The 13,667-nt window shown below is 38.5% G+C and overlaps 1 protein-coding gene across 3 annotated transcripts in view; it reads right to left on the reverse strand.

The window, feature by feature from the left end:
• Positions 1–13,667, reverse strand: part of LOC125661911 (WD repeat-containing protein 49-like) — a 67,617-nt gene that overhangs the window by 20,360 nt on the left and 33,590 nt on the right. For all 3 annotated transcript variants that reach the window (XM_056147987.1, XM_056147986.1, XM_056147988.1), the window contains 7 exons: positions 13,622–13,667; positions 12,204–12,319; positions 11,811–11,883; positions 9,134–9,316; positions 7,261–7,338; positions 6,945–7,110; positions 6,537–6,671 (listed from right to left, as the gene is read on the reverse strand). The exon at positions 13,622–13,667 is cut by the window's right edge and continues 119 nt beyond it. In XM_056147987.1, the coding sequence (XP_056003962.1) occupies positions 6,537–6,671; positions 6,945–7,110; positions 7,261–7,338; positions 9,134–9,316; positions 11,811–11,883; positions 12,204–12,319; positions 13,622–13,667 (797 nt within the window). The remainder of the gene's footprint in view (positions 1–6,536; positions 6,672–6,944; positions 7,111–7,260; positions 7,339–9,133; positions 9,317–11,810; positions 11,884–12,203; positions 12,320–13,621) is intronic.

A 13,667-nucleotide genomic window follows, 5' to 3' on the forward strand; every position in this document is an offset into this window, starting at 1 on the left:
CCCCCCCCCATACACACACTGATAACAGATGTCAGTATCTCACTATAAGTTTCTACTCCCCCCCCCATACACACACTGATAACAGATGTCAGTATCTCATTAAAAGTTTCTACTCTCCCCCCCATACACACACAGATAACAGATGTCAGTATCTCACTATCAGTTTCTACTCACCCCCCCCCATACACACAATGATAACAGATGTCAGTATCTCACTATAAGTTTCTACTCTCCCTTCCCCCATACACACACTGATAACAGATGTCAGTATCTCACTATAAGTTTCTACTCCCCCCCCCACCCATACACACACTGATAACAGATGTCATTATCTCACTATAAGTTTCTACTCTTCCCCCCCATACACACACTGATAACAGATGTCAGTATCTCATTATAAGTTTCTACTCTCCCCCCCATACACACACAGATAACAGATGTCAGTATCTCACTATAAGTTTCTACTCACCCCCCCCCCCCATACACACACTGATAACAGATGTCAGTATCTCACTATAAGTTTCTACTCTCCCTCCCCCCCATACACACACTGATAACAGATGTCAGTATCTCACTATAAGTTTCTACTCTCCCTCCCCCCCCCCACACACACTGATAACAGATGTCAGTATCTCACTATAAGTTTCTACTCTCCCTCCCCCCCATACACACACTGATAACAGATGTCAGTATCTCACTATAAGTTTCTACTCACCCCCCCATACAAACACTGATAACAGATGTCAGTATCTCACTATAAGTTTCTATTCTCCCCCCATACACACACTGATAACAGATGTCAGTATCTCACTATAAGTTTCTACTCCCCCCCCATACACACACTGATAACAGATGTCAGTATCTCACTATAAGTTTCTACTCCTCCCCCCCATACACACACTGATAACAGATGTCAGTATCTCACTATAAGTTTCTACTCTCCCTCACCCCATACAAACACTGATAACAGATGTCAGTATCTCACTATAAGTTTCTACTCTCCCTCCCCCCCCATACACACACTGATAACAGATGTCAGTATCTCACTATAAGTTTCTACTCTCCCCCCCATACACACACTGATAACAGATGTCAGTATCTCACTATAAGTTTCTACTCTCCCCTCCCCATACACACACTGATAACAGATGTCAGTATCTCACTATAAGTTTCTACTCTCCCTCCCCCCCCATACACACACTGATAACAGATGTCAGTATCTCACTATAAGTTTCTACTCCCCCCCCCATACACACACTGATAACAGATGTCAGTATCTCACTATAAGTTTCTACTCTCCCCCCCATACACACACTGATAACAGATGTCAGTATCTCACTATAAGTTTCTACTCTCCCTCCCCCCCATACACACACTGATAACAGATGTCAGTATCTCACTATAAGTTTCTACTCTCCCTCCCCCCCCCCCCCATACACACACTGATAACAGATGTCAGTATCTCACTATAAGTTTCTACTCTCCCTCCCCCCATACACACACTGATAACAGATGTCAGTATCTCACTATAAGTTTCTACTCTCCCTCCTCCCCCCATACATACACTGATAACAGATGTCAGTATCTAACTATAAGTTTCTACTCCCCCCCCCATACACACACTGATAACAGATGTCAGTATCTTACTATAAGTTTCTACTCTCCCCCCATACACACACTGATAACAGATGTCAGTATCTCACTATAAGTTTCTACTCTCCCTCCCCCCCATACACACACTGATAACAGATGTCAGTATCTCACTATAAGTTTCTACTCTCCCCCCCCCCATACACACACTGATAACAGTTGTCAGTATCTCACTATAAGTTTCTACTCTCCCCCCCTACACACACTGATAACAGATGTCAGTATCTCACTATAAGTTTCTACTCTCCACCCCACCCTATTCTTGGTCTACCACACTTTCTCTTCTGTGAACAGTTGAGTTCATATCAAACAAGAGGCCCAAGGGCCTAGAATCGCTCTTCTGATAAATTGTACAACCCCACCATTTCTATTCTTAGCCTCTTAGTATTCTAAATCTTTAGTTAAATCCTAAGAATTCAAAAAAGTAGGTCAATGTGACCTACTTTTTGGTTTACACATTTTGAGAACCCAAGAAATATCAACTGACAAAGTTTGATGATTTTAAGCCAATTAGTATCTGAATATTGAAATATAGCTGTCAAATTCCAATCGTAGGTCATGGTGACCTACTTTATGGTCAGCGAACTCCGAACATGCAAGACCCATCAACTGACAAAGTTTGATGACTGTAGGTCAAATAGTATCTGAAATATATAAATATAGCCGTCAAATTCCAAAAGTAGGTCAAGGTGACCTACTTTTTCGTCAACACCCTTCAAACATGCAAGACCCAACAACTGACAAAGTTTGATGACTGTAGGTCAAATAGTATCTGAATTATATAAATATAGCCGTCCAATTCCAAAAGTAGGTCAAGGTGACCTACTTTTTGGTCAACACCCTTTGAACATGCAAGACGCATCAACTGACAAAGTTTGATGACTGTAGGTCAAATAGTATCTGAAATATATAAATATAGGTGTCCAATTCCAAAAGTAGGTCAAAGTTGACCTACTTTTTGGTCGAAACCCTTCGAACATGCAAGACCCATCAACTGACAAAGTTTGATGACTGTAGGTCAAATAGTATCTGAATATATAAATATAGCCGTCAAATTCCAAAAGTAGGTCAAGGTGACCTACTTTTTGGTCGACACACTCCGTTGACTCAAGATGCATCAACTGTCAAAGTTTGATGATTGTAGGTCAAATAGTGTCTGAAATATAGTAATTTAGCTGTCAAATACCAAAAGTAAGTCACGGTGACCTACTTTTTGGTCGACACAAACCGAAGACGAAGACGCATCAACTGACAAAGTTTGATGATCCTAGGTTTTACAGTGCCCAAAATATGCATCTAAAATTGAAAATGTGAAATTTGAATATCTGCAAAATTCAAAAAGTAGGTCAAAGTGACCTACTTTTTTTATATATATGTTTCAAGGCCTCAAGATGCATCAACTTACAAGATTTGATGATTCTAAACCTCTCGGTATTTGAAATAACAACTTAAAATATATCTATAAATGATAAGCCATAAAATTCAGAAAGTAGGTCACGGTGACCTATTTTTCAGTTGACGCATTTCAAGCATCAAAATTAATTTTAAAATAAATACCTGCAAAATTCAAAAAGTAGGTCACCGTGACCTACTTTTGAGACAACTTGACACAAGGTCCTAAGATGCATCAACTGTCAAAATTTGATGATCCTAGTCCTTATAATGACTAAAATATCTAAGATTTAAGGAATTTAAATTTTTTTTAAATTTAGGTCAACTTTGAAGTGACCTTGAGACCACGCCCTTTGCCCCAGGGTAATGCCTTGAACAATTTTTAATCTACAACATATCCTCATCCTTATGTGTAAGTTTGGTGAGAATCTGCCCTGTGGTTCTTGAGAAGAAGATTTTTTAGTAACCACTACTTTTGTTTGTATTTTCCTGATTATCTCCCCTTGTTAAAGGGTCACATCCCTCTATTTAGTATGTATGAAAGCCCTTGGGCCAATGATACCCTGTACCAAATTTGAAAGAAATTGGCCAAGGGGTTCTTGAGTTATAGCCCTTTTTCTAAAAAGTTTACGCACACCGCACAAATGGCCATAGCATTAGCTCTTTGAGCCTTTGGCTCAGAAGAGCTAATAAATGAACAAATGCAGCGGTCAGACGGGTTTGATTGCCAGTGGCCAAATAGCTAAGATGGCAGAGTAACTGAAAAAATCGATATATGCACCCAGGGGTGCATGAGCCAAGTTGCATGGGATACATTGTAAAGTCAGGAATGATGTAGCATATTTATAATTGTGAAGAACTAATTTCAGTGTTAAACTTTTCGAGTTACTGTCCAGAAACCATATTTGTCTGAAGTTTTCAATCTATTTTCGGTCACTGTGACCTTGACCTTTGACCTTTTTTCTCCAAAATCTATAGGGGTTTTCCTTACCTGGTACCCAACAATATATCAAAGTATCATTTGATTCGGATTTAAACTTTCGGAATTATCATCCGGAAACCAAATATTTCTAAAAATTTTATTCTATATTCAGTCACTGTGACCTTGACCTTTGACCTTTTTTCTCCAAAATCAATAGGGGTCTTCCTTACCCGGTACCCAACAATATATCAAAGTTACATTTGATTGGATTGTAAACTTTTTGAGTTATCATCCGGAAACCAATTGTTGATGCCCAACCGCCTGCATCACCAAACCAATAGTCGAGTTCAACTTCGTTGCAACTCAGCTAAAAATATTCAGGGGGCCCTGGGTTCATTGAGATTGATCATTATTTGTTAACTTCACTTTTTAATTGACACGGATTGCTACTAAAATTCTCAAATAAGAATCAAACCCAGATCCAAACACACTACTCATCTGTTCACACATCACTACACATCTGTTCACACATCACTACACATCTGTTCATACATCACTACACATCTGTTCACACATCACTACACATCTGTTCACACATCACTACTCATCTGTTCACACATCACTACACACATCTGTTCACACACTACACATCTGTTCACACACTACACATCTGTTCACACATCACTACACATCTGTTCACACATCACTACACATCTGTTCACACATCACTACTCATCTGTTCACACATCACTACACACATCTGTTCACACACTACACATCTGTTGACACACTACTCATTTGTTCACACATCACTACACATCTGTTCACACCTACACATATGTTCACACATCACTACACATCTGTTCACACATCACTACACATCTGTTCACACATCACTACACATCTGTTCACATATCACTACACATCTGTTCACACATCACTACACATCTGTTCACATATCACTACACATCTGTTCACACATCACTACACACATCTGTTCACACATCACTACACATCTGTTGACACACTACTCATTTGTTCACACATCACTACACATCTGTTCACACCTACACATCTGTTCACACATCACTACACATCTGTTCACACACTACACATCTGTTCACACATCACTACACATCTGTTCACACACTACACATCTGTTCACACATCACTACACATCTGTTCACACATCACTACACATCTGTTGACACACTACACATCTGTTCACACATCACTACACATCTGTTCACACATCACTACACATCTGTTCATACATCACTACTCATCTGTTCACACATCACTACACATCTGTTCACACACTACACATCTGTTCATACATCACTACACATCTGTTCACACATCACTACACATCTGTTCACACATCACTACACATCTGTTCACACATCACTACTCATCTGTTCACACATCACTACACACATCTGTTCACACACTACACATCTGTTCACACACTACACATCTGTTCCCACACTACACATCTGTTCCCACACTACACATCTGTTCACACATCACTACTCATCTGTTCACACACTACACATCTGTTCACACATCACTACACATCTGTTCACACATCACTACACATCTGTTCACACATCACTACACATCTGTTGACACACTACTCATTTGTTCACACATCACTACACATCTGTTCACACACTACACATCTGTTCACACATCACTACACATCTGTTCACACATCACTACACACATCTGTTCACACACTACACATCTGTTCATACACTACTCATCTGTTCACACACTACACATCTGTTCATACACTACTCATCTGTTCACACATCACTACACATCTGTTCACACATCACTACACATCTGTTCACACATCACTACACATCTGTTCACACCTACACATCTGTTCACACACTACTCATCTGTTCACACATCACTACACATCTGTTGACACACTACACATCTGTTGACACACTACACATCTGTTGACACACTACACATCTGTTCACACATCACTACACATCTGTTCACACATCACTACACATCTGTTCACACATCACTACACACATCTGTTCACACATCACTACACATCTGTTCACACATCACTACACATCTGTTCACACACTACACATCTGTTCACACACTACACATCTGTTCACACATCACTACACATCTGTTCACACATCACTACACATCTGTTCACACATCACTACACATCTGTTCATACATCACTACACATCTGTTCACACATCACTACACATCTGTTCACACATCACTACACATCTGTTCACATATCACTACACATCTGTTGACACACTACACATCTGTTCACACATCACTACACATCTGTTGACACACTACACATCTGTTCACACATCACTACACATCTGTTCATACATCACTACACATCTGTTCACACATCACTACACATCTGTTGACACACTACACATCTGTTCACACATCACTACACATCTGTTCACATATCATTACACATCTGTTCACACATCACTACACATCTGTTCACACACTACACATCTGTTCACACACTACACATCTGTTCACACAGAGAAATCTCGTCTGGACTTACGTGGGGCAGTGTTGACGATGTCGTCCGTGGCGTGAAGACAGTGCTCGGAAATATCCCAGACTTTTATCAGGCCATCCACATCTCCAGTTGCCATGTAATGGTTCTTCTTGTCCACCGCCATCAGAACACTGCCCGCTGGTCAAGAGAAGACATGCGTATATATCGATTGACTGGGGTACTAAAAAGCATGAAAATCTGACCAAAGTGACCAATTTCCCTGTTATTTTCAGCAAGCTTAGTAAAATTGACTAAAAGTAATGATATAGTTTGTTTTATCACTGAATAAAATGTGTCACATGATTGCCATCTAATTTTTTTTAGAAGGCTAGTAGCAAAATTAAGATGGCATAAAAACCCAAGGTATTAGAGACCACCCCTATTTCATGAGGTTGTATGTCTGATACATACACTGCTGGTGGGCCACAAACTCTCCTATCAGCTGGGTGTGGTTAGTGTTCCAGAAGCGGATCCACCCATTCCCACCTCCAGATATCAGGTTAGCCCCGCCTCCTGCTGAGTTTGCCTTCCTGGTCTCTAGGAATATTAGCTTAGCAACTGCCAGGCCGAACTCATTCTGAATTAATTCATATCAACGTACAGTTTTGTGTATCATTAATTACACAATGTGTGTGCATTCTCTCTGATCTAAATAAATACTTTATAGGTAACAAAATGGCTGACATATTTTCAGTTGACTGGTACCCATAGTAAACTGGTTCCTTACCGTCTCTTCTGTTCCACTGTTCTGACTTTTCCCACTCTTTTGTGAGGCCTTGGACTTAGGTCTTTGGGTGGATGCAGACTGTCAAACAGGATGAAATAGTGTGTACTTATTTTACAACATTTATACTTAATCACTACTTGGTCACCCAGCCTGGATTTCTCGGAAAAAGAAAAACAACAACAGCAAAAAATAAAAATAAAAATACTATGTCGAAGCTTGGACTTAAGTCTGAGATTTTACTCAAATTTTCACTGCTCAAATTAAAGAAAACTCAAACTTAAGTCTGAGATTTTTTAGGGAAATCCAAGCCGGATGTTTATATACAGTCAAGTTATATATCATTGAGTTTTCCTATTTCCCGAGATTCTTTGCTTGCTGAGACATGGGAACTGGAGTCTTGTTGATTCCCTCAGCAAATAGACTGTGACTGTTTTATGATACAAATAGACTGTGATTGTTTTATGATACAAATAGACTGTGACTGTTTTATGATACAAATAGACTGTGACTGTTTTATGATACAAATAGACTGTGACTGTTTTATGATACAAATAGACTGTGACTGTTTTATGATACAAATAGACTGTGACTGCTTTATGATACCGATACAAACATTAAAACCAGAATAAAATTGGAATTCAACATTTAAACCTGGGACCCACTCGCCATGCTTGTTGTTATTCACTGCGTGACCTGGTTCTTATTGATTGGTGTTAAAAGTATAATGAATATTCACGATTCCATTCAGAATAGAACTTTGTTCTTATTGATTGGTGTTAAAAGTATAATGAATATTCACGATTCCATTCAGAACAGAACTTTGTTCTTATTGATTGGTGTTAAAAGTATAATGAATATTCACGATTCCATTCAGAACAGAACTTTGTTCTTATTGATTGGTGTTAAAAGTATAATGAATATTCACGATTCCATTCAGAACAGAACTTTGTTCTTATTGATTGGTGTTAAAAGTATAATGAATATTCACGATTCCATTCAGAACAGAGCTTTGTTCTTATTGATTGCTGTTAAAAGTATAATGAATATTCACGATTCCATTCAGAACAGAGCTTTGTTCTTATTGATTGGTGTTAAAAGTATAATGAATATTCACGATTCCATTCAGAACAGAACTTTGTTCTTATTGATTGGTGTTAAAAGTATAATGAATATTCACGATTCCATTCAGAACAGAACTTTGTTCTTATTGATTGGTGTTAAAAGTATAATGAATATTCATGACTCCATTCGGAACAGAACTTTTCATAAGATCAGAAGTTGCTAGGTTTTCTAACTAAGGATCAGTAAGTGTGTATCACTTTATCAATCTGATGAACCTTCTTGCCGAGAAATCGGTCATTTTTCGATGATTTTCAGAGAATCGGTAATTTACATATATTGATTTATTTCAGAGAATCGGTAATTTACATATATCTGATTTATTTCAGAGAATCCGTAATTTACATATATCTGATTTATTTCAGAGAACTGGTAATTTACATATTGATTTATTTCAGAGAATTGGTAATTTACATATATTGATTTATTTTTGTATCATGGAAAATCATTAGAGTACGTATAACAGTAGGTGTTAATTAACTAAAAACAAAAAATTAACACTGATGACAATTTACCTAAAAACAAAAAATGGTGATCTTCAAATTTTTAGAAGAATGGACGTTTTTATGTTTGAAAAAGTATATTTATTGCATATCATAGTTCTGTGCTTCTTAATGTAAAAATATGTGGGCTACAAAAAAATTTTTATTTTCCATTCTTGACTTGCATGAAGGACGTTTTGTGATGATTTGAGCATCAGTCATCGAGCCTCTGGCTGAAACACACAAGGTGTTACAATACAAAATTAACTCACCTCCCTCCTGGCCTGTAAGAAAGACTTCTGTGATTTCAGCATCAGTCGTCTGGACCTCTGACTGAGACGCCGGGAGATGTGTTCCGAGTTCGTATTCCACGTCACAATCTCCCCATCATAACTTCCGGTGGCTAAATGATTCGGTCCAGTGAACGCACAGCACAGAATATCCTCACTGTGCTCCTACAATCAGTGAAGTAGAACACATGCACTGTCGTCCTTGTTAATTTTGATAATCAGTAAGGTCAATAATGAAGAAATTACCGCCCCACCTCCCAATGTTTTCACACATACCCCATAATGCACCCAACCCTTATATTCATATTTCAAGTTAAACGTTCATTGAGGAATGAAAGCAACAAAACATTTATGAATGTAAATATTCATGACAGTGATGATTTTATAAACAAGACTTCCCATTGCAAAATGAGAGAAATTAAACGGACAGTAAAATTAGAGTACCGTATGTACTCGCCTATAAGTCGGTTGTGTAGTTTTTAGGGTACTTTGGAGGGAATTGCCATTGACCCATTTATAAGTCGGTCTTACTTTTTTCAAGAATTGGTTGACAATTTCAAATCGATGCTCTAATGTTTTTACCTGTTTTTCAAATAATATTTTGAGAAATGCGCCAATATTTGATATTTTTTCTCGATAAATCAATTTCATATCAATACTCTTTTGTGTAATTTTGGGATATGACATCGATATTTCACTTTTTATTCTCAACAAATTAAACAATTACTATTTTGTTTATTTTGCCCATGTTTTTGTTGTTAAGAGATACTAGACTATACATTACGCCGTCCAGAAAAATACTAATCTTCTTCGGACACTCCTATTAGTCGGATATAGAGTTTTGGACCAAAATTTTAATAACTCAAAAAATCATTAATCTGACTTATAGGCTAGTATATACGGTAGTACTTAGTACAATTACTGATAGTCTTCAGACTTTTTACTGAAACCTACAAGACTTCTGAATTTCACTAAATACAAGTACACTGTACCATAGTAATGATGTTTTTCAACGCAGTATTAAGTCTTCCCCGGAAGACATGTGTCGCCTGCTAGTTCATTCTATATGTAATATATCACGTATAATGTTGAAAAAGTAAATTATTGAAATGGTTTTTGTCACTAAACAGGAAGTTGATAAGCGACAGATTCGAAAATGTCTTACACAACACAGTTGGCCACAGTGATGCTCTGTGCCAAATATCAGGGAGTTGCCCCATGTGGTTCTTGAGAAAACTGTGACAGAAATTTTTTTGCTGTAAAAAAATTCTAAGTCCCGGCAAACAGGAAGTTGATAAGCGACAGATTCGAAAATGTCTTACACAATACAGTTGGCCACACTGATGCTCTGTGCCAAATATCAGGGAGTTGCCCCATGTGGTTCTTGAGAAAACTGTGACAGAAATGTTTTGTGACGACGCCAGACGACGCCGCCAGACGACGACGCAGGACAACGCAAGACGACGGATAGTGATCCCTATATGTCGCCACTGCGTAACGCAGGTGACACAATGATGTGATTATATATTGTAGCCGGTTTCTTGATTGGTAGTGTCCAGTTGTGAATAAAATCTGTGCCAGGGAAATGAACAAATATTCCTCTTCAGAACTTAAAGGACAGGTGGGATGGGGCAGAGGGAGAGCCGGGGGTGGATGGAGGGGTGGGGAGAGAGCCGGGGGGAGGGGGGACTGGGAAGTGGGATTAAAATATCAGAATTCACTACTCACAAAAACATGCTGAAAATAATCAACACCAATCTACATGATTTTCTGTATGTAATTGTAACATTCGTTATTAGCAATTAACATAGCATGCTAATTGAATATTGCACTCCATCTGCATCTTGAGAAATTTAAAGTTGTATGGAATATAACAGATTAGGAAGAATAGAGAGAATACAATAGCTGGCTTCGTTACATTGTTAATGTACATGTATGGTTCTGTGATTCATCTATAAAAAAAAAACTCTAAAAAGATGGAACTTTTTTGTCATACAGAGTTAAATGCATGATGTTAGCGAAATGATATTGTTGAAACCAAAAAAATTTATATGAAAAGATAGCTACAAAGATTGACGGCTACACAGACTGACAGCTACACAGACAGATGGCTACACAGACAGACAGATGGCTACACAGACAGACAGCTACACAGACAGACAGATGGCTACACAGACAGACAGACATACACACGGACAGACAGATGGCTACACAGACAGACAGACAGCCAGCTACACAGACAGACAGCCAGCTACACAGACAGCCAGATGGCTACACAGACAGACAGCTACACAGACAGACAGACATCTACACAGACAGACAGATGGCTACACAGACAGACAGCTACACAGACAGACAGATGGCTACACAGACAGACGGACATACACACAGACAGACAGATGGTTACACAGACAGACAGACAGACATCTACACAGACAGACAGACATCTACACAGACAGCCAGATGGCTACACAGACAGACAGCTACACAGACAGACAGATGGCTACACAGACAGACATATGGCTACACAGACAGACAGCTACACAGACAGACAGATGGCTACACAGACAGACAGATGGCTACACAGACAGACAGATGGCTACACAGACAGACAGACAGACAGCTAACACAGACAGCTACATAGACAGACCAGACCTACCTTTCCCCCTTTCCATTCTGATGGCTGTACATGAAAATCTTTCAATGAGGCTGTTGGGAAAACCGTTATGTGCCTTAAAGAAAAAAAATAACAAAATGTCTCATTAGGAAATTGTTTGTCACCATCAGCACAGGTAAAAGAAGTATGATGAATTCATTAAATCCACCACTTACACAGGTAAAGAAAGTATGATTATATAATTAGATCCACCACTTACTCAGGTAAAGAAAGTATGATTATATAATTAGATCCACCACTTACACAGGTAAAGAAAGTATGATTATATAATTAGATCCACCACTTACACAGGTAAAGAAAGTATGATTATATAATTAGATCCACCACTTACACAGGTAAAGAAAGTATGATTATATAATTAGATCCACCACTTACTTGGTCCAGCCCACCACCACCACACTCCTCTTGAGGTTCAGGATCTGTCCTATGTCAGCTGGTTGACCCCCACCACACTCCAAGGTGTGGAAGCAGTGCCCATTGAAATCCCACACCTGTCAACGCACAGTAAAACACGATTATAACGAATTAAGGCTTAATCCCACACCTGTCATCACACAGTAAAACATGATTATAACAAATTTAGGCTTCGCCCTCAAAGACACACAACCCAAATTCTTTTGCCCCTGGCAGGACTTTCACCCAGGGGTGATCAATGACACCACAGGTAACAGGAAAGTAGAAAATGTATGACTGGACCGGAAATCGAACCTGGCACCCCTGCATCAGTAGTCAGGTGCTCTAACCACTGAGCTACCCAAGCCAGTCCATTTAGTCCTAACTACTACACTTAATGAGAACTTCAACAGAAATATGACATCTGACATGTTGTTAATAGTAATACTACAAGCTATTTCTGAATCAAAGTTTCTCAAATTTATCCCATGTACTGTTTGTGTATTTAATTCAGTGTATTTGATATTGTGTGTAATCGGAACTAGCACACTGTTTGTGTATTTAATTTGGTGTATTTGATATTGTGTGTAATCGCGGAGCTAGCACACTGTTTGTGTATTTAATTCAGTGTATTTGATATTGTGTGTAATCGGAGCTAGCACACTGTTTGTGTATTTAATTTGGTGTATTTGATATTGTGTGTAATCACGGAGCTAGCACACTGTTTGTGTATCTAATTCGGTGTATTTGATATTGTGTGTAATCGCGGAGCTAGCGCGCTGTTTGTGTATTTAATTCAGTGTATTTGATATTGTGCATAATCGCGGAGCTAGCGCACTGTTTGTTATTTAAAGCTTTATCTGTGTTTGATTACGAATGAATTAATATTTTCATATCTTATCACAACCATGAATTAGCACTCTTGCTGCTTCACTGCCAAAGATGCTCCAAAAAAAATCTCACTAAAACAAGTTCACAGCCTGTCTCACCATCATTTAAAGATAAAACTATGAATGGACACTGCCTTTTTGATCAAGATTACAAATTCCCAGGTTTGGAAAAATAAACTGAATCAAGATGTGTTTGTGAAACACTGGATTATAGCAGAATGGAATCAGGTCAAAGGTCAATGTTAAGGTCACCAGGTTAAAGATTTTGGTGTCAATGGAAAGGCCAAAAGAAATACACATACCAAATATAAAAGCTCTACCTCTCAGTGGCGTAAAAGATATGACCAAGGTTAAAGCTTTTTGCCACAGACAGACAGACGGACACGCCAAAAACTATATGCCCCTGAATCTTTGATTCCGGGGACATAAAAATAGTAAAAAATATATTTTTAAACGATAAAATACGAATGAAATTTTCCAGTGAAGAAGACTTTAACCTTTGACCCTCACCTTGACCGTGCCGTCGGTGCTTCCTGTGAACAGCTTGGTTTCCGTG

Source organism: Ostrea edulis, chromosome 8 (assembly GCF_947568905.1).
Source record: "Ostrea edulis chromosome 8, xbOstEdul1.1, whole genome shotgun sequence".
Classification (NCBI taxonomy): domain Eukaryota; kingdom Metazoa; phylum Mollusca; class Bivalvia; order Ostreida; family Ostreidae; genus Ostrea; species Ostrea edulis.